The 22,465-nt window shown below is 39.7% G+C and overlaps 1 protein-coding gene across 2 annotated transcripts in view; it reads left to right on the top strand.

Moving 5' to 3' along the window:
- The first annotated feature begins 1,282 nt into the window (after window positions 1-1,282).
- Window positions 1,283-22,465, top strand: part of GALNT11 (polypeptide N-acetylgalactosaminyltransferase 11) — a 40,757-nt gene continuing 19,574 nt past the window's right edge. Inside the window, exons 1-3 of one of the 2 annotated variants that reach the window (XM_011984321.1) lie at window positions 1,283-1,336; window positions 13,172-13,504; window positions 20,395-20,518. In XM_011984321.1, the coding sequence (XP_011839711.1) occupies window positions 13,210-13,504; window positions 20,395-20,518 (419 nt within the window). In that variant the 5' untranslated portion in view covers window positions 1,283-1,336; window positions 13,172-13,209. Of the gene's footprint in view, window positions 1,337-12,977; window positions 13,505-20,394; window positions 20,519-22,465 lie in introns of those variants that run through there. The other variant, XM_011984320.1, reaches the window with a different exon arrangement.

Raw genomic sequence — 22,465 nt, 5'->3', positions numbered from 1 at the left:
GATTAGTGGAATTAAGCCATCATCTGTAGAGTGACATTGCATAACAGGCGTTGTCTTAGTGACTTTTATGTAATTTAACTGCTTTATGGAGCACGGTTTTATAGCTGGTGTGGACTACGTCCTCTAGAGGACGACTACAAAAAGCATTTCAAAAGGAGCCTTCTTACCTCAAAGCCGGGTATTGTGCTGTTGAGAAATACCCCTCAGGCTAATCTGATGATGATGCCGGAATGTAAATTGGGTGAGCTGAGATTTTAGTCCTTTTGTGACCTAAATAGTTCACCAGAAAACATTTTAGATATTAACAACAGTTTTTAGATAGTAACAACAGTAGATGCTAACAGTCACAATAAAAATTTGCTTTTTGTGCAGATTTAAGTATGTATGTGCTTAAATTGTTATTTGCATGTTTTTGTATACACATTTTTCTAGTTTCCTGGATTGCATAGTAGTATAAGGCTACTCTTCACTTACAAAGATGATGTCAGCTTCCAGCCCTGACTGACCCCATACCACTCTATCTGTTTTCTTCCTCTTCTTATGGATATCAGCTTTTTAAAAATGGTTTATGGGGGATGCTAGAAACCAACCCAATATTATGCTTTGTCTTTCCTTTTTTTATCCTTTGTTTTATAATATAGGCAGGTGTGTGTACTTATATGTAGCATCCTATATATATACTCTTCTCATCTTTTTTCACCTGACAACATAATTTACAGATTAATCTATAATTAGCAATTAATAAAGACACTTTCCTTTTTATAGCTGTGTATTGCTCTGTTGTGTGGGTAGTTGTTAGTTTGTTCAACCAGCCCCTTATTAATGGACAATTGGGTTGATTTTAGCCTTTTGCTATTATAAATAGTTCTGTAGTGAGTAGGCCTGTGCATATATTTTTTCCTATTTTTACCATCTGCGGTATAGATTACTAGAAGTAATATTGCTAAGTCAGAGAGCAGATAGTGTATTTTTGCTGGATATTGCTAAATGAACCTGCCTAGAAGGTATACTATGTGTTAGAAATGCTTGTTCCTCAGTGATGTAAAGAAATAGCACTTGAACATAAATTTAATTTCCTCAGCAAGGCCATTTTTACTTTCTGCAGAAAGGGTACGCTCACCAGCAGTTTTGCCACGAGAGTACACTGAACAAAGGAGACAGGGTCTTTTAAAACCTGACGCATCCACCCTACTGCCGTGTCTGGTTTCCATTGGCTGGGATGGAACCTCACATTCTGTATTTGCCCCGATTGGCTAGCAACTTAGAACTTTTTAAAAGAGGCAAAGGCAGAGGAGAACAAAGGAAAGAGGAAGTAACTTGTGGAATGCTGAGAAAGGTAAAAACACCTTCAAATAAGGAATAGGAACAGGCCATGACCTAATGCTTGGACCAGTATAAGCATGCCAGGGCAAATATTTAGGCTAAATTGTGGGAGCTAAGAACATAAAGTATATTGATTTCTTTATCACGGCTAGCAGATATTTAAGAATGTTAGCACAGGTCTTTGAATAAATTTTGCTTCTAAGAGAAGTTACTATTTATTCCTAATTAGATGGGGAGGAAGGTTTTTGAAGAGGAACCTCTACTTTGCTTTTTACAAATGTATGAAAGTTTCTCTACAGCCTCACTGTCAGAATATGTTGTCAAGCTTTTGGATTTTTTCAGTTAAACGGGTGGGAAATGATATTCCAATGTAATTTAAATTTGCATTTCCCTTAGTATAAGCAGGTTTGAGCATTTTTTTCATATAGCTAAGAACTACTTGTGTTTCTGTTCTGTGAATGGTTTATAAGGTGGTTGTTCCTTTATTTTTAGAATCTCTTTGAGATTGTGACTCGCAGACCCTAAGGTGACCCCCAGTAATTCCCTTCCCTGCAGTGGGGACGGGTCCTGTGACTTGCTTGTAACCAACAGAGTATAGCAAAGGTGATAGAATGTCAATCTCTTGATTAGTCTAGATCATATGGCAAAAATAGGAGGCCACTCCTGTGACTACATCAACGTTATAGAAGACTGTGTCTTAAGCAGACCAGAGTAGGAGACTCCTCAGGGTTGGTCTGATGAAGTCAAGAGCCACATTGGTGAAGCCCATGTGGCAAGGAACTGCAGGGAACCTCTAGGATCTGAGGGTGGCCTCCAGCCGACAGCTATTAAAAAGCCAGGGCCCGTCAGTCCTGAGCCACAAGGAATTGAATTCTTACAATTTGAGTGAGTTCAGAGCAAATTCTTCCCCAGTTAAGCCTCTAGGAGAGAACACAGCTTGGCTGACACCTTGTTTGTAGCCTTGGGGACCCTCAGTAGAGGGTCCAGCTGAGCTGTACTCACTCTTGACCCACAGAAATAGCAAGATAATAAGTGTGTGTTGTTTTAAGCCATTAAGTTTGTAGTAATTACATAGCAATAGAAAACCAATATTGAGATATTACTCTTGTCTGTGATACCAATGATAAGTATTTTTTCTAGTTTGTCACTTGTCTTTTTGCTATTCTTTTTATGTCTTTTAGTATCCAGAGTTTTTTGTCTTTATGTAATCCAGTTTCCTTTCCTGTATTCTGATCTTTTTTAGTCCTAGCTAGAAAAATTTTGGCCAGTCCCAGATAATAGAGGAATTTACTCATATTCTCTTCTAGTACTTGTATGGAGTCATGTTTTATAATTAAATATCCAATTTTCTTGATAAATGATGGGAGGAGTAGACTCTATTGTTTTTCCATATGGCTAAACAGTTGGTCTGACATCATTTAGTTGAAAGTCATTCATTTCCTCTCAGGTTTGTGATGTTGTCTTTATTTATACTAAGCTTATACTAAATTTGTTTATAGCAAACTTATACTAGATTTCTAAATTTCTAAATGTAATTGGGTCTTTTTTCTCTTCTTTTCCCATTGGTTTGTCTGTCTGTGCGTGGGCCCTGCTGTGCTGTCTGAATAGAGAAGCCCTGGAGTTCGCTTGCTCTGCAGTGGGGCTCACATCTCGCTGGTTCTTTCTCCAAAGTTTACCTGTCTATTCTCTGCTTATTTATTCTTTTCCAAATGAACTTTATAATTAACTTGTCTAGCTCCAGAAAAAAAAAACCTGATAATATATTTAACATGATTGTGTAGCACTTACAAGTTAACTTAGGGAGAACTGACGTATTTATTAGGATTTTGTGTCTTTTTGTCCAAGAATATGGCATGTACATCTTTCCATTAGTTCAAGTCTTCCTTTGGGACCTTTTGGAGTTTCGCATTGTTTTCCTCATAAATGTTTTAGACATTTATTGTTAAATTTGTGCTTAATATTTTAAGATGTTTGTCTTGATATTCATAAATGAGATTTTTTGTGGGGGAGGTTGAGTCTTTGTCAGGTTTTTGAAATAAATGTTATGTTCATTTCGTAAAACAAATTGGAAAGCTTTCCTTTAAAAAAATATTTGGCTTAAGTAGCAGTAGGATTTCCTCTGACACTCTTCTCTGTGCCTGGTGGTTTGTTTTGTTGTTTTTTGTTTTTTTTCTTTGGAGTTTTTGTTTTGGGGAACTCTTTTACGACTTTCTTTGGGACTGGGGTCAATTTTAAAAAGTCGTGTTTTCTTTAAAAGTTACTCTCTTCTAGCTAGGTGTAGTGGTGCACACCTGTAATCCCAGCTGTTCAGGAGGCTGAGAGGAGGGTAACTTGAGCCTGGAGTGTGGAGTTTGAGTCTAGCCTGGGCAACAGAGGGAGACCCTGTCTCTTAAAAAGAAAAGAAAAATTTACATTTTCAAGTTGATTTTGTTAGAGCTATACAAAATCACCTCTTTTTAAAATTTCCTCTCACAGTGTTTTCAAATTTATTGTTAAGAAATCATGGACTAAGAGGAAGACTTGGTACTTTTGCTGGCGTGTTGAGTAGTTTGTTTCATAATGAAACCATCTAATGAAACTGTTTAAACTGGTTAGCCGCGTTTCTTGCCTCTCCTTCTTGCCTCTCCTTCCCATTAAACACTCATTTCCTAGGATGTGGTCTGCTTACATATTATACTCTTCTCTAAGATTTCACATTGCACAGAATATAAACAATGTCCTTTAACCTTTTCTGGAACAGAAATACACTTCAAAAAATACACTTCAAAAATTATACAAACAAGTATGTATTAATTGTTAATACTAAGCACTATGCTAAACATATGGGTCTGAAAAGATGGAAGTGACCCCTGTCCTCAGGGGGCTCGTTTATGGTAAGTATAGCAGTGCTTACCCTATAGGCAAATTGTCTGTTGGGATATCTTCGGTTCACATATCTGTAAAGGATGATTCTGCTGTCATTAATTGTCCCCCTCCAAAATCACAATGTTGAGCATCTCATTTTCCAGCCATGACATTTCATCTTTCTGGTTCCCTCTGTCTGGTAACAACTGCAGCAATTATTTAGCCACACCAGGACCTCTAATCCATTGGCCTATTCACATTTTTCATCTTGCCTCATACTTCCACATCCTCATCTCTCTGTTTCCCTGGCTTAAATCTGTGATTTGTCATAATCATCGCACTGTATATACTTGCCCCATTCCTGTCTTTTGTACCTCCCTGGCAAAAACCCACCTCTCAGCTTATAAGGCACCTATCCCTGAGCAGCTACCAGACCATGACTGAAGAAAAATGTAAGACCATAGTGACTTGTCTCACTTTAATAAATTCAGGTTCACAACTGGTTAGCCTTTTATTCATTTAACTTTGAAGAACGTATTAGTTGATGTCTAACTGCTGAAGTTTTGGCCCTGTTAACTATTCAAGTTTATGATTGAAAGAATTTGTCACTAGTTGTTTTGCCTTAAGTAACCTGAGATACTTGCTTTGACTGTCCTTTCAAAGGCTTTCAGACTTGGATATTAAAGGCATGGTAATTGCCTTTAGAAGGGATAGCAAACAGTATGAAACAAAAGGATTTTGTTGTGTAGATACTAGATTCATTATTCATTCATTATTAGTTTAGATTTTGATTTTAGCTTTTGATTTTTGTTTGGATGTTTTTAGTTTCTTAAGCAGGTGAGAAATTTATTGAATAATAGACATCTGATTTCTTTGCATTTCCTTCATATTTGGGTGTTGGCTTCTTTTTTTAATTTTTGGAGACAGTCTTGTTCTGTTGCCCAGGTTGGAGTGCAATGGCATGATCTTGACTCACTGCAACCTCTGCCTCCCGGGTTCAAGAGATGCTGAAAATCCTCAGCATCCAGAGTAGCTGGGATTACAGGCGTGTGCCACCACAGCCAGCTAGTTTTTGTTTTTGTTTTTGTTTTTGTTTTGAGACAGAGTCTCCCTCTGTTGCCCAGCTGGAGTGCGGTGGTGCAACCTCGGCTCACTGCAACCCCTGACTCCCTGGTTCAAGCAATTCTCCTGCCTCAGCCTCCTGACTAGCTAGGATTAGAGGCACGTGCCACCACGCCCAGCTAATTTTTGTATTTTTAGTAGAGACAGGGTTTCATCATGTTGGCCAGGATGATTTCAGTCTCCTGACCTTGTGATCTGCCCGCCTCAGTCTCCCAAAGTGCTGGGATTACAGATGTGAGCCACCACACCTGGCCCAGTTTTTGTATTTTTTAAAGTAGAAACCGAGTTTCACCATGTTGGCCAGGCTGGTCTTGAACTCCAGATCTCAGGCAATCCACCCACCTTGGCCTCCCAAAGTCCTGGGGTTACAGGTGACAGCCACCGCACCCAGCCCTAACTTCTTGACCTATCTGAAAAGAGATAGTGCCTTTGTTGCTTCTGAACACCATTATGCTTAATTGTATAAAAGAAATGATGGGATTTTATAAATATATATGTTTTTAAATTTAGTATTACGATTTACTTTGTAAAAAATACTCTCTAAAGAATTATAATAGGGTTTGGGAAAAAGAGTAACATCTGCCTGATAGAGTTGTTGAGAGTTAATATATTTTACAGCTCAGGAAACCAAGGAATCATGATGTTGAACTCTTGCAGATAGGATGAGCCAGGGTGGTTATTCCATGAAGAATCTGGACAGAGCTGCCCAAATCCTGTTGGTGAGGTCTTTGAGCAGAAAGTTTTTTCATTTTGCCCTTAGGTGCTGACAGGTAGCCAAGAGGGAACCTAAGGAAAGTAGTTTCCCGGGTTTTTTTTTGTTTGTTGTTGTCAGTGAATTCTGTAAGATTAGTCTGCCTGTTTTTATCACAAAGACCATTATTTAAGTTTTGAAATTGGACAATAAATTCCTGAGTTGTTTCTTGTACCTTTTCCAAAAATAAACATGACTGTTGTTCTGAGCTAGTGTTTATACAATTGTTGAATAAGATGGTCATGACCTCTATGCATAGTATTAAGGTATGGCTTAGCCCAAACAAGATAGTAACAGATTTGTTTAGAAATTTGCAAGCATGACCATATTACAGTAATTTTTTCATTTATTAACAAATATTTTTTCATTAACAAATATTTATTAAATTGTTGCTATATTCTATGCATTATTATAACCTCCAGGGACAGACAAAAGCTCTTGCCCTATTGGAGCTTACTTTCTGGTATGGGAGAGATAAACAATAAATTAAAAACTCAGTGAATAAGTAATTATGTATATGTAAGAAGGTGATAAATTCCATGGAATAAGGAAGACTAGTTTAATGTTTAGTGACTGGGTTGAAGTTTTAAATAGGGTAATCTTGGTAGGGCCTTACCGAGAAGATGATACTTGAGCAAAGATTCAATGGCAGTGAAAGAAGCCGTCATGAAATTACCTGGGAGGAAGAGTGTTCTAGACTGAGTGAAGAGCCAGTGCGTAGTCCGTAATGGAGTATAATTGAAATGTTTGACCCACAAGGAGACCTGTGTCTAGGACAAAATGAATGCAAAGAGAAGGTAGTGGGAGAAGTGCTCAGAGAGATAATGCCAGATTATGTAGGGACTTGTAGGTCTTTGCAGGGAACAGATGGGTGGTCATGTCTACCACTGATATTATATGTTAAGTCTAGATCGAATGACAAAAAAATTAATATTTGTTCAGTTTCTACTGTATTCATCCTATAGATACTTTTCAGCATTTTCTGTGGGCTATTCATTGTGCTAAGTGAAAGGAAAACATTAAACAAGAAACAAACAGCAAAAGCAAGTCACAGCCCTTGTGGAGATTGTCTTGGTTCAGTGCAAAGGGTGGTGGTTTGTGTGTCAGTCATTGTATCTGACACTTTACATATTTTACCTTGTGTAATTCTGAGTATTTCATTTCATTCTGATTATCCAGTAAGATGGACAATGTCGTTAACTTGGAATACAGTTGATGAAAATGAGGCTAAGAAAATCTGCTAATTTTTCCAAAGTTGCATAACTGATATATGGCAGAATGGAATTAGAATTCAGTCGTGTCTTTTCATTATACCATTGATTCCCAAATCTGGCTGTGCATCAGAGTTAACTTGGAGGAGGCTTGTTGAAGCTAAAGATTCCTTAACCTAACCTCTGGGAATTCCCATTTAGCGTAGCTGGCGTGGAGCCCTGGGAATCTGTAGTTTTAATAAATACTCCAAGGATTTCTGTATTTTGAAACTACCGCCCTCCATTATTATATTTATGGTAGTGTGATACAAGTGATTATGGGAACCTTTGTCTTTTATTTTTACAGAAAATGGTTTTGTTGTTTCATTGTTTAGTATCATGTTTGTTACAAGATTTTTAGAGATGCTCTTTGTCAGGCAAGGATTTCCCTATTTTTCCTAGTTTGTTAAGAATTGAATGTTGAATTGTAATAAATTCTTTATCTCCATTGATCAAACCATGTGTTTTTTTTCTTTTAATTTATGGAGGTGGTAGATTACGGTTTTTCAAATATTGGACCAGCTTTGAGTTCCTGAAGTAAATACAACGTATTCATGGTATATTCAGTTTTTAAAAACATGGTTGGTTTCAGGGCTTTTTTTTTTTTTTTTTTTTTTTTTAAGATTTCTGTAATCTCTCTGAGATTGTCTTTAATATTCTTTCCTTAAACTGCCCTTATATCAGGGTGGTAACAGCCTCAGAAAGGGACATGGAGAATCTTTCCTCATTTTCTGTCGTCTGAAGGCCATTCCGTCTACCTAAAATCATCTGTTCCTTAGATACTTGGTAGAACTCACTTTTTAAATCACCTAGAAATGTTTTTACGATAGTTTAACATTCACAGGGACTACAGGGCATGCAGGTTCCTGATTTTCCAGAGCTGGTGTTGTGCATTTATGTTTTTCTAGGAATTTGATCATTTTACCTGAATTTGTAAACAGTACTCCTATTTTAAATGTGTCTGTATTTATGCCTCTTTCTCATTGTTTTCTTATTTGTGCATTTTTCTTGATATGTTTTGCCAGTGTTTGTGTAACTGCCCGATGGGTTCTTCCTGCCCACTCCACAGAGAAAATCATACCCTGAGACCATAGCATTGCAGGCAAGAAAGAACTTCATTCACGTGAAGCTGGCCCAGGCAGGAGAACTGGGCTTATCACTCACATCCATTTTCCTGAAGGCTCAGGGTTTTTATGGACAGTTTGGTGGGCAGGGAGCTAGGGAATGGGTGTGGCTGATTGGTTGGGGATGAAATCATAGGGGGGTGGAAAACAGTCTTTGTGCACTGAGTTCACCTCTGGGACCAGTTGAGTCATGAGTCACAAACCTGGGTAGGATCCGTATGAAAGATATCTCAAAAAACAATCTTAGGTTTGCTATATGTAAAATGTTCGTTCCCTGGTGCCATAAAGAAATAGCACTGGAATATAAATTTAATTCTCTCAGCAAGGCAGTCTTTATTTTCTGCAGAAAGGGTGCTCATCGCAGATGGAATAATGGGGAAAGCACATTCGAACAAAGGAAGGAAGTAATTTTTATCCCTTATGCTGTTCCTGCTACTGTGTCCTATCTCCATTGGCTGGAGCCGGACCGCACCATCTAAACTAAAACCTGATTGGCTAACAGTTTAAAACTTTTCCAAATAGGTAAAAGTAATAGAAAGACAAAGGAAAAGAGGAAGTTGCTTGTGCCAAATAGGGAAGGGGCATAGGCTGCGAGCTGGAACGTGCCTGTGAGCATGTCCAGCACAAATATTTTGGTTAAGGTACAAGGACATAGAATGTACTATGTGCCTATAAGCATGTTTAACAGCTACGCAGGATAGGGCTTAACAAAGAGTTATTAGCATAAAGAGGCTTAAAGGAAGTTAGTCTTTAAAAGAAACTATTATTTCTAACACGATTTACTCTTTAACAAGAAGGGAAACTTTGAAGAGGAACTTTTTACTTTCTACAGGTTCTACGATAATGATGCTATCTATAGGAACGATCGAGGAAGTCATGAATTTTGCAACGTCTGGCCACATGACTCCCGAGCAGTAAGGGATTATAGAAACTACACCTACATTTCAGTGGAGTTTAGGCCCTTCCAGTTCCCATTATCATATTCTTGCTTACAAAGGTGGTTTTCAGTCCCTGATCAAGGAAAGGGGCTAGTTACAGGGAGGGGCTGTTATCATCCTTGCTCCTAAGTTAAAGGGGAAACCACATTTCTCCTAAAGTTAGCTTGGCATACACCCAGGAGTGACCAGGGACAGTTTGGAGGTCAGAAGCAAGATGAGGTCAGCTATGTCGGATTTCTTTTACTGTCATAATTTTGCAAAGGCAGTTTTATTTTGTTAATTTTACTGATCTTTTAAAGAACCAGCGTTTGGCTTCTGTTGTCTTATCTTCATTTTCTATTAATTCCTGATAATGTTTTTATTATTATTTTATGTTCCTTGGGTTTATTCAGTTATATTTTTCTTAATTCATAGTTTGTGGTCATATTTTCTAATATAGGCATCAAAGCTATAAATTTAGCCATATCCTATGGGTTTTTAAAAAGTTGTATTTTCACTCCTTAGTTCTGTAGAAATCTCTGTAGTGTTCATTTGCACATTTTGTAACCTTTCTAGTTACTTTGTTACCATTGGTTTTTGGTGGACTTGTCTTGGTCACAGCATGTGGCTCCTTGACCCCACTGGCCGCACACCTCAAGAGCCTTTGCTCTTACTCCACCCTCCCCCAGATAGCTTTTCCCCACATAGCTGCAGTACTCACTAGTTTACGTCTTGACGCAAGTATCACGTTTTCAGGGAGGCCTTCCCTCTCCATCTTCCTGAAGCTTCACACACCTCCTTGTTGCTCTTGCCTGCTTTATTTTCTCTCCTCAGAGCTTATCACTTTCTAATATGTTATTTAACACAGTGTTCCCAGCTGGATAGAGAAGGAAGTAAAGCCATTACGGGGTGTATAGCTGGAGACAGAAATGGAATTAAATCGTAAGGAAAGTGGGGAGGGCTGAGTGCCTGGACTTTGCCTGTCATGAGACTGAAGACATAGGGGTAGATGCAGCTGAGGAGTCAGTGTTGTGGTTGGAGAGGAAGATTTTTTTTTTTCATATGGAGTCTCACTCTGTCATCCAAGCTGGAATGCAGTGGTGCGATCTTGGCTCACTGCAACCTCTGCCTCCCCGGTTCAAGCAATTTTCTCCTGTCTCAGCCACCCAAGCAGTTGGGATTACAGGCGCCCGCCACCATGCCCAGCTAATTTTTTGTATTTTTAGTAGAGACGGGGTTTCACCATGTTGGTCAGGCTGGTCTCCAACTCCTGACCTCAGGTCCTAGGCCTCCTAAAGTCCTAGAATTACAGGTGTGAGCCACCACACCCAGCCGGAGAGGGAGGTTTTAACTTAGAAGTGAAGAGGTCATCACATCAGTCCTGGATGATGATGAAATTGAGGGTAGGGCAAAGTTCCTTATGTGGAATTTAGGTAAAGGTGACAGCAGGAACACTAACCAAGACATTTGGAGGCAGGTTGGACATGGTCCAACATAATAGTGGGAATCAGGCTAAAGAAAACGTGAGAAACCACATCAGTGTCCGTCTTTCATAGCTGCTAATGGAGCAGCCCTTGCTTCCTTCAGGGTCTGTTTTGGGTGGTTCCCTTTTGTGAGGGCCAAGCAGCTCATGGTGGAAGTGGGAAGGCCGGGAGTGGTTTGAGGAAAACAGCCTGTAAGTGTGAATCTTGCTGTGTGGTTGAAGAAGGGGTTGGCTCCCTAGGTGCCTAGTTCCTCGTGGATTCAGAGCAGCCTGTCCAGTTACAGTCTTTAACTTTAGGATCTCATGGCCTTTGGAAGAAGCAGTGCTTTTTTGTTGTTTGTTTACTTGCTCTTTGTCTAACCCTAAGCAAACATTTTAGGGAGTTATAATGTCTGTTTCACCTAAATGTTACTGCTCTGTACATTTTTGTTGCAGTATTTTTGTTGCACGTTGCTTTTTTTTTTTTTTTTTTTTGTCTTTTCCTTTGCTCTCATGGGCTTCCTTACTTAGAGAACGTTTTCTTCTACTTCAGGTGTTTTGTGTTTTTCTGTTTATGTCTTTAGTTTTAAAAGTGCCTGCAGCTAACATAGCAGTGCTTTCACTGGCGCCTGATTTTCCTTTGTACTATTGTCTTTTCCAGCCATGCCTCTGGTATTACTGTTGGTGGGAGTTTTTGTTTGGTTGGGTTTTTGTTTTGTTTTGGTATGTTACTGTTGTTTTGTTTTTTTACTTTTTAATTGACTTGTAATGGAATACTTAATAGTTCTTGGTTGGCAGACAGTTAAGAAACAGAACTGTTTACCATCTTCTAGGCTCATGGCATAACCTTGTACAAGAGAACCTGATTTTACCAGTGGTGCTTTACTGATGCCGATTTGCTTTGTCCTGATCTTTTGGGGATAATACCATTTTTAAGATTATTTTATGCTGTAGAAATAAGTAACTTAAAAGCAGTATCTCTGTGCAGTTTTCTTAGGTATCTACATTGCTTATAGGGTTTCTCTGCCGTAAGTCTATTTAGTGAGATGATTGTATATGTGCACTGGGCTCCTTAGAAAGAATTCCTTAGGAAATTGTATTAGCCTCCATGAAGATCAGATATCAGAAAGTTTAGGAAAAATCGCCAGGCACGGTGGCCTCACGCCTGTAATCCCAGCACTTTGGGAGGCCAAGGCGGGCAGCTCACCTGAGGTCAGGAGTTTGAGACCAGCCTGGCCTACTTGGTGAAACCCCATCTCTACTAAAAATACAAAAATTAGCCAGGTGTGGTGGCACACACTTGTAATCCCAGCTACTTGGGAGGGTGAGGCAGGAGAATTGCTTGAACTCGGGAGGCAGAGGTTGCAGTGAACCAAGATCCTGCCACTTTACTCCAGCCTGGGTGACAGAGTGAGACTCTATCTTAAAAAAACAAAACAAAACAAAAAAACAAAAACTAAGGAAAAATTGCTGTTCGGTGCCACATTTAGTTCTTCTTGCCTTGTTTTATAGGTGAGGGAACATAATTACTTGAACTCTTTATTTGAAAATAACTTAGATCTAGAGTGGACACTAGGGCAGGCATAACTTTGATTGGAAAGTAGAACTTTTTTTTTAAGTTGCTTATATTTATTTTTATTGTTTTGAGACAGAGTCTTGCTCTATTGCCCAGGCCAGAGTACAGTGGTGTAATCTTGGCTCACCACAACCTCCGCCTCCCGGGTTCAAGAGATTCTCCAGCCTCAGCCACCCAAGTAGCTGGGATTACAGGCACCTGCCACCACCCCCAGCTAATTTTTATATTTTTAGTAGATACAGGTTGGCCAGGCTAGTCTGGAACTTCTGACCTCAAATGATCCGCCTACCTCAGCCTCCCAAAGTGCTGGGATTACAACCGTGAGCCGCTGTGCCTGGCCAGAGTTGCTTAGAGTTGCTTATTTATAATAATAGATTTTAAGATCCTTGGATTAAAAAAAGAATCTTGCAGTTGTATAGTTGGAAGGGACTTTAGTTGTCCTGTTATGATACATGTGGTACTTGTTATTTTCCTTGTGAAAAGTTATAACCTGATGAGAAAAATTACCCAACTGAAAGCAGTCCAGAACAAAGGTGAAGAAGTATCCATTAACATGGGCAAATGAATAAATCAGCTATTTCACTGCCATTGGTTCTCTGAGCATTAACCCACGGGCCTGAGGTTTTCATTGTTGAACCCTTTTTAAAAACTCAGTACTATCCATATATCTTCTTGTATTTCAATCTCCGTTAACTATATGCATAGTGGTCCTCCTTGTTGGTTTGGAAAACATTGATTCTGTATTTGGTGGATGATTTAAAAGTGTGCTGAAGTGTCTGACATATTTATTCTTCTTTTTTAGGAAATTGAAAATGGCCCTTCAGCTATGCTAGGTCTATAATGGGAAGTGTCACAGTTCGGTATTTCTGTTATGGGTGCCTTTTTACATCTGCGACCTGGACAGTTTTGCTTTTTGTTTATTTTAACTTCAGTGAAGTGACTCAGCCACTTAAGAATGTGCCCGTCAAGGGGTCTGGGCCCCGCGGACCATCTCCAAAAAAATTCTATCCTCGTTTCACTCGAGGCCCAAGTCGACTACTCGAGCCACAGTTCAAAGCAAACAAAATCGATGATGTGATAGACAGTCATGTTGAAGATCCAGAGGAAGGCCACTTGAAATTCTCTTCTGAATTAGGTAAGTATATGATGTTTACCAGCAGCCATATCAATGTATTTAATCAATGGAAGTTTGATTAATTAGATTAATTAGGAGATTAGAAATGCTGCATCATTTTTTGCCACACTGATTTATTTTGTTTGCGAACTAGCTGAAGTTCTGTGGTTTCTGTGAGGGGTGTCAGTGGGGATTTATATTCTAATTTATCCAGTTCTGACTTCAGTGTTTTATGAGAAAACAAACAAGGTCCAGTGAAGAAAAACAAAAAAAGAAAAGAAAAATTGAAAGGCTAGAAAGAAAGTGGACCCTATGGGAGAAGGGGTTTGTTTTTTGTTTGTTTTTTAAGAGATGGGGTCTCACCATATTGCCCAGGCTGTCCTCCAATTCTTGGGCTCAACTGTCCTCCCACCTCAACCTTGAGAGTAGCTGGGACTACAGGCAGGCACCACTGTGCCCGGCTCTGGAAGAAGGTTTTAATTGCTAGGAGTGTTAATAAGGGAAAGAAATGGTTGAAAGTTTCCTGGACTGTGTTTAACTTATTTTTAAGGGTACATTTAATTAATACAGAACATAAAGTACTGAGTTTAAAAATAAGCTGGGGTTATTTACATCTAATATGATTTTCACTTAACAAGAGTTACTAAGGTGCTAGAAAAAAATATATGTATATATAATATAGTTTATTAAAGCTTAGTATAAAATAGAAAGCTCTTTTTCCTCTTAAAAAATTATATTCTCTTCAACTTGGGTGCAAGACTCTATTGTCTATGCCTTTGAATACTGCAATTTTAGAGTGTTGATTTTGACAAATTTTATTTTAAGAGATAAATGAGCAATATTTGTTATCATTAAAACTTAAAGAACTTGGATCTTGTCACAAAAACATCAAATAATAGGTAATTTAAGAGTAAAATAAAATACATTTTTGAGAGATTGAGAGAACCTTAGAATGTGAAAGAAATGTTAAAATAGAGTTTTCACTTTGTCATAGTTTCAAAGAAATAAGATCAGTTCTTAGGACTTAATGATTTTCTAATAAAGGAAGTCAAAAGTATGTAAAATTTTGTGAGGAAACAAGCTAATATCTACTTCAGTTTTCATTTAAAATATTTTTAAATAGAGATGTGATCTCGCCAACTTCAATTTTCATCAAGTACAATTTTCATAAATCTTTTTCAGATAGCCAGTGGACATTTTTAAAGCATTAATGGGAAAATATCTAGCTCTTTTATTTATTTGTAGTTACATTGGTAAAGTTTTTATCAAGAAGTAATACTGGGTTTACCATTTTGAATAGACTCTGTATTTGCTTTTGAAAGAAGTAGTGAGAGAATTGTAGATATTTGAATAACAAACTCCAGCTGCGTAACTGAAAAACTAAATTCCTTATAGACTATCCTAAAGAATCCACAAAAAAAACCTATAAGAGGTAATAAATGAATTTGGCAGTTGCAGGTACTAGATCAACAGGCAAAAACCAGTTGCATTTCTATACTGTAGCAATGAGTGGCCTGAAAATGCAGTTAAGAGATCAATTTTATTTACAATAGCATCAACAGTAATAAAACGCTTAGGAATAAATTTAGCCAAGGAGCTGCAAGATTTGTATGCTGAAAACTGTAAAACATTGCTGAAAGAAATCAAAGAAAACCTACGTAAGTGGAAAGATATTCCAGGTTCATAGAATGGAATGCTAAATACTATTAAGTTGTAGATATCACCCAAAGCAATATATAGATTCAGTGCAATCCCTATTAAAATGTCAGTGGTCTTTGTTGTAAAGAGGGGAAAAGGTTATCCTGAAATTAATATGGAATTAGAAGAGGCTCTGAATAGCCAAAACAGTCTGGAAAAATAACAAAAGTTGTAAGACTCAGACTTTCCAATTTTAAAAATAAATTGGACTACATCAAAGATAAAAAACTTCTGTACATCAAATAACACATCAAGAATGTGAAAAAAGGGCTGGGCGCAGTGGCTCATTCCTGTAATCCCAGCACTTTGGGAGGCTGAGGTGGGTGGATCACCTGAGATCAGGAGTTTGCGACCAGCCTGACCAACATGGTGAAACCCTACCTCTGTGAAATACAGAATCAGCTGGGCGTGGTGGCAGGCGCCTGTAATACCAACTACTCGGAAGGCTGAGGCAAGAGAATCGCTTGAACCCAGGAGGTGGAGGTTGCAGTGAGTCAAGATCGTGCCATTGTACCCTAGCCTGGGCGACAGAGCAAGACTCTGTCTCAGGGGGAAAGAAAAAAAAAGTGAAAAAAGACAACCCGCAGAATGGGAAAAAATATTTGTAAATCATATTTCTAATAAGGGTTCATTATCTAGAATATATAAAGAATGCTTGTTTGTAATTTTATTTCATTTTGAGGCAGGGTCTCGCTCTGTCTCTTATACACATCTAGATGTGTATAAGAGACAGGAATTACAAGAGGCTCTGAATAGCCAAAACAGTCTGGAAAAATAACAAAAGTTGTAAGACTCAGACTTTCCAATTTTAAAAATAAATTGGACTACATCAAAGATAAAAAACTTCTGTACATCAAATAACACATCAAGAATGTGAAAAAAGGGCAGGGCGCAGTGGCTCATGCCTGTAATCCCAGCACTTTGGGAGGCTGAGGTGGGTGGATCACCTGAGGTCAGGAGTTTGCGACCAGCCTGACCAACATGGTGAAACCCTGCCTCTGTGAAATACAGAATCAGCTGGGCGTGGTGGCAGGCGCCTGTAATACCAACTGCTCGGAAGGCTGAGGCAAGAGAATCGCTTGAACCCAGGAGGTGGAGGTTGCAGTGAGTCAAGATCGTGCCATTATACCCTAGCCTGGGCGACAGAGCAAGACTCTGTCTCAGGGGGGAAAAAAAAGTGAAAAAAGACAACCCACAGAATGGGAAAAAATATTTGTAAATCATATTTCTAATAAGGGTTCATTATCTAGAATATATAAAGAATGCTTGTTTGTAATTTTATTTCATTTTGAGGCAGGGTCTCGCTCTGTCACCTGCGCTGGAGGGCAGTGGCGCAGTCACGGCTCAATGCAGCCTCAACCTCCTTGGCTCAAGTGATCCTCCTGCCTCAGCCTCTCGAGTAGCTGGGGCTACAGGGGTGTTCCACTGTGCCCAGCTAATATTTGCATATTTTGTAGAGACAGGGTTTCACCATGTTGCCCAAGCTGGTCTCGAACTCCTGGGCTCAAGCCATTCGCCGGCCTCGGCCTCCCAAGGTGCTGAGACTATAGGCATGAACCACTGTGCCTGGTCTAAACAATTCTTAAAACTCAATTATAAAAAGACAAATGGCTCAATTTTAAAATGGGCAAAGGATCTGACAGACATTTCTCCAAAGAAGGTATACAAATGGCCAAGCAGCAGATGAAAAGATGCTTAATATAATTAGTGATTACAGAAATGAAAATCAAAACAACGAGATAACCATCTCACACCCACTGGGAGGGCTATAATAATAAATTGAAAAAGGAGAGTAACAGGCAACAGTGAGGATGTGGAGAAACTGGAGCCCTCACACGTTGCTGGTGGGAATGGAAAATAGTATAGCCACTGTAGACAGTTTGGCAGTTCCTCCACATGTTAAACATAGAATTTTCATATGACCCAGCAGTACCACTCCAGGGTTTGTACTTGAAAGAATTACCAACAGGTGCTCAAAAACTTGTACTCAGTGTTCATAGCAGTACTGTTCTCAGTAGACAGAAGGTGACAACATGTTATCCAAATATCCATCAACTGATGAAGGGATAAACTAAGTGTGGTCTCTCCGTACCATGGAATATTATTCAGACAGAGAAAGGAATGACGTTGTGATACATACTACAACATGCATGAACCTTGAAAACATTATGCTAGTGAAAGAAGCCAGACACAAAAGGTCACATGTTGTAGGGTTCCCTTTATGTGAAATGTCTAGAATAGGCAGGTCCATGGAGACAGAGGGGAAATTAGTGGCTGCCAGAGACTGGGGAACAGGAAGAATGGGAATAACTGTTTTAATGTGTATAGGGTTTTCTTCTTTGTTGCTGAAAGTATTCTGCAGCTAGATAATCGTGCTGGTTGTACAGCATTGGGAATGTACTAAATGTCTCTAATGGTACGTTTTATGTTATGTGCATAATTATCACAGTTAAATGAAAAATCCAAAATTTCTTACATAAAATAAATTTAATATAGAAGGAATTAGTATAAATAATATAGCAGTAGTTAAAAGTGTGCAGATTTCTGAGTAGAGAATTATTGGACAAGCAGGGAAAGGAACCTATGAAAAGGTACATTTGAGAAAGATTATTGGCCAGGCGTGGTGGCTCACACCTGTTATCCCGGCACTTTGGGAGGCTGAGGCTGGTAGATTGCTTGAGCTCGGAAGTTTAAGACCAGCCTAGGTGGTATCTACCGAAAGTTTAAAATTTAGCTGAGTGTAGGGGCACATGGCTGTAGTCCTAGCTACTTATGAGGATTATTTGGGCCCAGGAGGCAGAGGCTGCAGTGAGCTGGAGGCAGATTGCACCACTGCACTCCAACCTGGGGGACAGAGCAAGACCCTGTCTCAAAAAAAAAGAGAAAAAAAGAAAATCAACCATAAATTTAAAATTAAAAACATTTTCTCATTTAATCTGAAATTAATTATAAAATTAATCGAAAAGGGTCCTCTGGAATGTTAATTGAGGTTTAGCTACGATTTTATTTGAGCAGGGGAGTAAGAAAAGTAAGCTAAAACAATCTTTTCGGATGGCATCTTTTCATCAAGAGACCTATAATAGAACATGATTCTTTGAGTATTCAGCATGAGGTCACCCTCTGATACTTGTAGAATTAAGGAGTATTTATTGAGACTCTTCTTTGTGGAAGGCTCTGCTCTGGATGCTAGGTATCAAGCAATTTTAATTTTATTTATTGTATATTTTGGTCATCACCAAAGTGTCTTCTCTTCTGGAGTTTCCTTGTATAAAATGCTAGTGGAGGTTTGTTGTTTTGTGTTTAAAAAGGATGAACTGCAGTTGAAACAGTTTCAGAGAGAAGGCATATTAAGATATAATGTTTCTCAAAGTGGATTTAGGGACATTAGTTGGGTTCAAATAAATTGGGGAAACACTGCATTCTATTTTGTTTTGAGACAAAGTTTTACTTTTGTCACCCAAGTTGGAGGCATGATCTTGGCTTCCTGTGGTCTCTGTCTCCTGGGTTCAAGCGATTCTCCTGCCTCAGCCTCCCAAGTAGCTGGGTTACAAGCGTGTGCCACCATGCCTGGCTAATTTTTGTATATTTAGTAGAGAAGGGGTTTCACCATGTTGGTCAGGCTGATGTTGAACTGCTGACCTGCCACAATCCACCCACCTCGGCCTCTCAAAGTGCTGGGATTACAGGCATGAGCCGCCATGCCTGGCCGGAAACACTGCATTCTATATCTCATCCCTTTACACCTGGATAAAACATGCCCTGTATTAAAGGAACAGAGTTCTACTATTTTAAAACAATGGGCTTTTATTTATTTATTTCGAGACAAAGCCTTGCTCTGTTACCCAGGCTAGAGTGCAGTGGTGTGATCTTGGCTCACTGCAACCTCTGCCTCCTGGGTTTAAGAGATTCTCCTGCCTCAGCCTCCCGAGTAGCTGGGACTATGGGAATGCACCACTACTCCTGGCTAGTTTTTGTTTTTGTTTTTGTTTTTTTGTATTTTTAGTAGAGATGGGGTTTCGCCATGTTGGCCAGACTGGTCTTGAACTCCTGACCTCAAGCATTCTGCCCGCCTTGACTTCCCATAGTGCTGGGATTACAGGCATAAGCAACCACACCCTGCCTAATATCACAGTGACTTTGATTAGGCCTGTGGAGGAATTCCCTAACAGTTAAACCAGAAACTGTGAAGGTTTTTTTGTTTTGTTTTGTTTTTTTTATTTAAAAGACAGGATCTCACTCTGTCACCCAGGCTGGAGTGCAGTGGCACAACTGTGGCTCACTGCAGCCTTGATGTCCTGGGCTCAAGCAATCTTCCTGCCGCAGCCTCCTGAGTAGCCAAGTCATGGAGACTACAGGTGTGAGCCACCATGCCTGGCTAATTTTTTTTTTGTAGTAGAGACAAGGTCTTGCTGTGTTGCCTAGGCTGGGCTCAAGTAATCCTCTTGCCTTGGCCTCCCAAAGTGCTGGGATCACAGGCATGAGCCATTGTGTCTGACCTGGGAAACTCTTTTTATAGAAAAGCTTATCAATTGCCTTTTTCTGCAGAGAGACTCCTGTAAAAACTTGGATGTAACTGAGGCCTGTTGAGGGCCATTGGGGTTCTAAAATCTATTGCTTTAATGGAAAATTATAAAAAAATTTTTCCTAGTTGCCGGTAAATTTTTCTCTTGAATATAATAAACTATTAAGATTATGGCTTGTGGCCGGGCGTGATGTCTCACGCCTATCATCCCAGCACTTTGGGAGGCCGAGGCGGGCAGATCACGAGGTCAGGAGATCCAGACCTTCCTGGCCAACATGGTGAAACCCTGTCTCTACTAAAAATACAAAAATTAGCAGGGCGTGGTGGCATGTGCCTGTAGTCCCAGCTACTTGGGAGGCTGAGGCAGGAGAATCGCTTGAACCAGAGAGTTGGAGGTTGCAGTGAGCCGAGATTGTGCCACTGCGCTCCAGCCTGACGACAGAGGGAGCCTCCGTCTCAAAAAAAAAAAAAAAAAAAATGGCTTGTGAGCAGATGGTGTTTATAGTTAAGACACACTTGCTTTGACCTAGACTGACAAGAATTTGACTTCAACCTGGAGACAACCTAAGTTTGAGAAAAGAGATATTAGATTATAATAGGATAAAGTCAGCATTTTCTTAAGATCATAATATCATTAACAGTAACTGGTGATACTTTCTAGATTTAATTCGCTCACTTCACTCTTTTGCAGGTATGATTTTTAATGAACGCGATCAGGAGTTGAGAGACTTGGGCTATCAGAAACATGCTTTTAATATGCTTATCAGTAACCGCTTGGGCTACCACAGAGATGTGCCAGACACAAGGAATGCAGCGTATGTGCCTTATCGGATTTGCAAATACATTTTAACAGCACGATGTTTCTAGTGTCAGTATAAGAGGTCACGAGGATGGTGTTCCTATTTCCCATTGTAGCCCTTTATTCAGCATACTAGGAAACTTGAGACAGATTTTCACGTGTGTTACATGTGAAGCCACAGAGTCCTAGAGCTTGCTGTGTCTCCTTTAACATTTCAGATCACCTGGGGAAGGAGAGTAGGGTGCTAATTAAAGAACCTGAGTATAAGTTTGTTCTAAGGTGCTAATTAAATAACCTGAGTATAAGTTTGTTCTAAATGTTTATTGATTGGATTCGTGGCAAATAGGAATTAAAATCAGTGAAGAATTTTACTCCTCATTTCACTTTTCTGTTTCATTATTTTTGTTCCATCAAAGGCTTTTCATGCCTGTGGTCAGTCATTCGACAGACAGACATTTGTTGAGCACCTTCTATTTGCTACATGCCTTCTTGAGCCCTGGAAGAAACAAACAAATGTAGTAGTTTCTGAGTTCTCAGGGCTCGGAGTCTAGCAGGGGAAGCAATAAGTCAACAAGTCCTGGCGGTAGCACATGAGTAGGGGCTGTGATAGGGTTTGGGGAAATGGAGGCATAGTACTGGAGTGGTCCCTGCAGAGAGGTGACAAGGCTGGAGGGAGGCAGGGCTCAGATGCTGGAGGGTTGTGTGTGTCCTGGGAAATAATTCGGGGTTCTGGATTGTGTTCTCTAAGTTCATGGCTTTTTTTTTTTTTTTGAGATGGAGTCTCACTCTGTTGCTTAGGCTGGAGTGTGGTGGCGTGATCTTGGCTCACTGCAACCTCCACCTCCCAGGTTCAAGTCATTCTCCTGCCTCAGCCTCCTGAGTAGCTAGGACTACAGGCGCACACCACCACGCCTGATTAATTTTTGTAGTTTTAGTAGAGAGGGTTTCACCATGTTGGCCAGGCTCGTCTCGAACTCCTGACCTCATGATCCGCCCACCTCGGCCTCCCAAAGTGCTAGGATTACAGGCGTGAGCCATTGCGTCTGGCCAGTTCATGGCTTTTTGATGTTGCTTAAAGCTCCTTACCCTTTTTTTTCCAAATAGTTGCTTAGAATGATTTGTTACATGGAAGCTCTTCTGTTATCTTGTTATATCATAATTTATTCAAATCTTTTTTATTATTGGGCAAAAAAATAAAATTTCAAATATAAAGTTTTATATTTGTTTCCTTTTGAAACCTCATTGAGGAGAAGCTGGGCATCAGCTTATGAGTGCTGCACGAAACACTTGCCGTGATTTTGGTAAAAAGAACTTATATTTTTATGTAACCTCTCTTCCAAAAAAGAAAAAAACCCCTGAAGTTTAAAAAATGTTTATCCGGCCGGATGCGGTGGCTCACGCCTGTCATCCCAGCACTTTGGGAGGGTGAGGTAGGTGGATCACGAGGTCAGGAGATCGAGACCATCCTGGCCAACATGGTGAAACCCGTCTCTACTAAAAATACAAAAATTAGCCGGGCATGGTGGCGCCCGCCTGTAATCCCAGCTACTCAGCAGGCTGAGGCAGGAGAATGGCTTGAACCCGGAAGTCGGAGGTTGCAGTGAGTTGAGATTGCGCCACAGCACTCCAACCTAGCGACAGAGCAAAACGCCATCTCAAAAAAAGAAGAAGTTTATCCAGAAGTAAACAAGATAGCAGGTATAGGAGGGAGACATTATTAACAAAATGTAAACTCTTGAAGAAGAAACTGTACTGTTTCTGTAAATGCTTTTAAAAAAAACATTGTTGTTCCCATAATGTTAGAAAGAGGCTGAACAGGCTGGGCATGGTGGTTCACTCCTGTAATCCCAGCACTTTGGGAGGCTGAGGCGGGCAGATCAGCTGAGGTAGGGAGTTTGAGACCAGCTTGACCAACATGGAGAAACTCTGTCTACTAAAAATACAAAATTAGCCGGGCGTGGTG

The sequence above is a fragment of the Mandrillus leucophaeus genome, unplaced genomic scaffold (assembly GCF_000951045.1).
Source record: "Mandrillus leucophaeus isolate KB7577 unplaced genomic scaffold, Mleu.le_1.0 Scaffold266, whole genome shotgun sequence".
Taxonomy (NCBI): domain Eukaryota; kingdom Metazoa; phylum Chordata; class Mammalia; order Primates; family Cercopithecidae; genus Mandrillus; species Mandrillus leucophaeus.
This window is presented reverse-complemented; position numbering and strand designations above follow the sequence as displayed.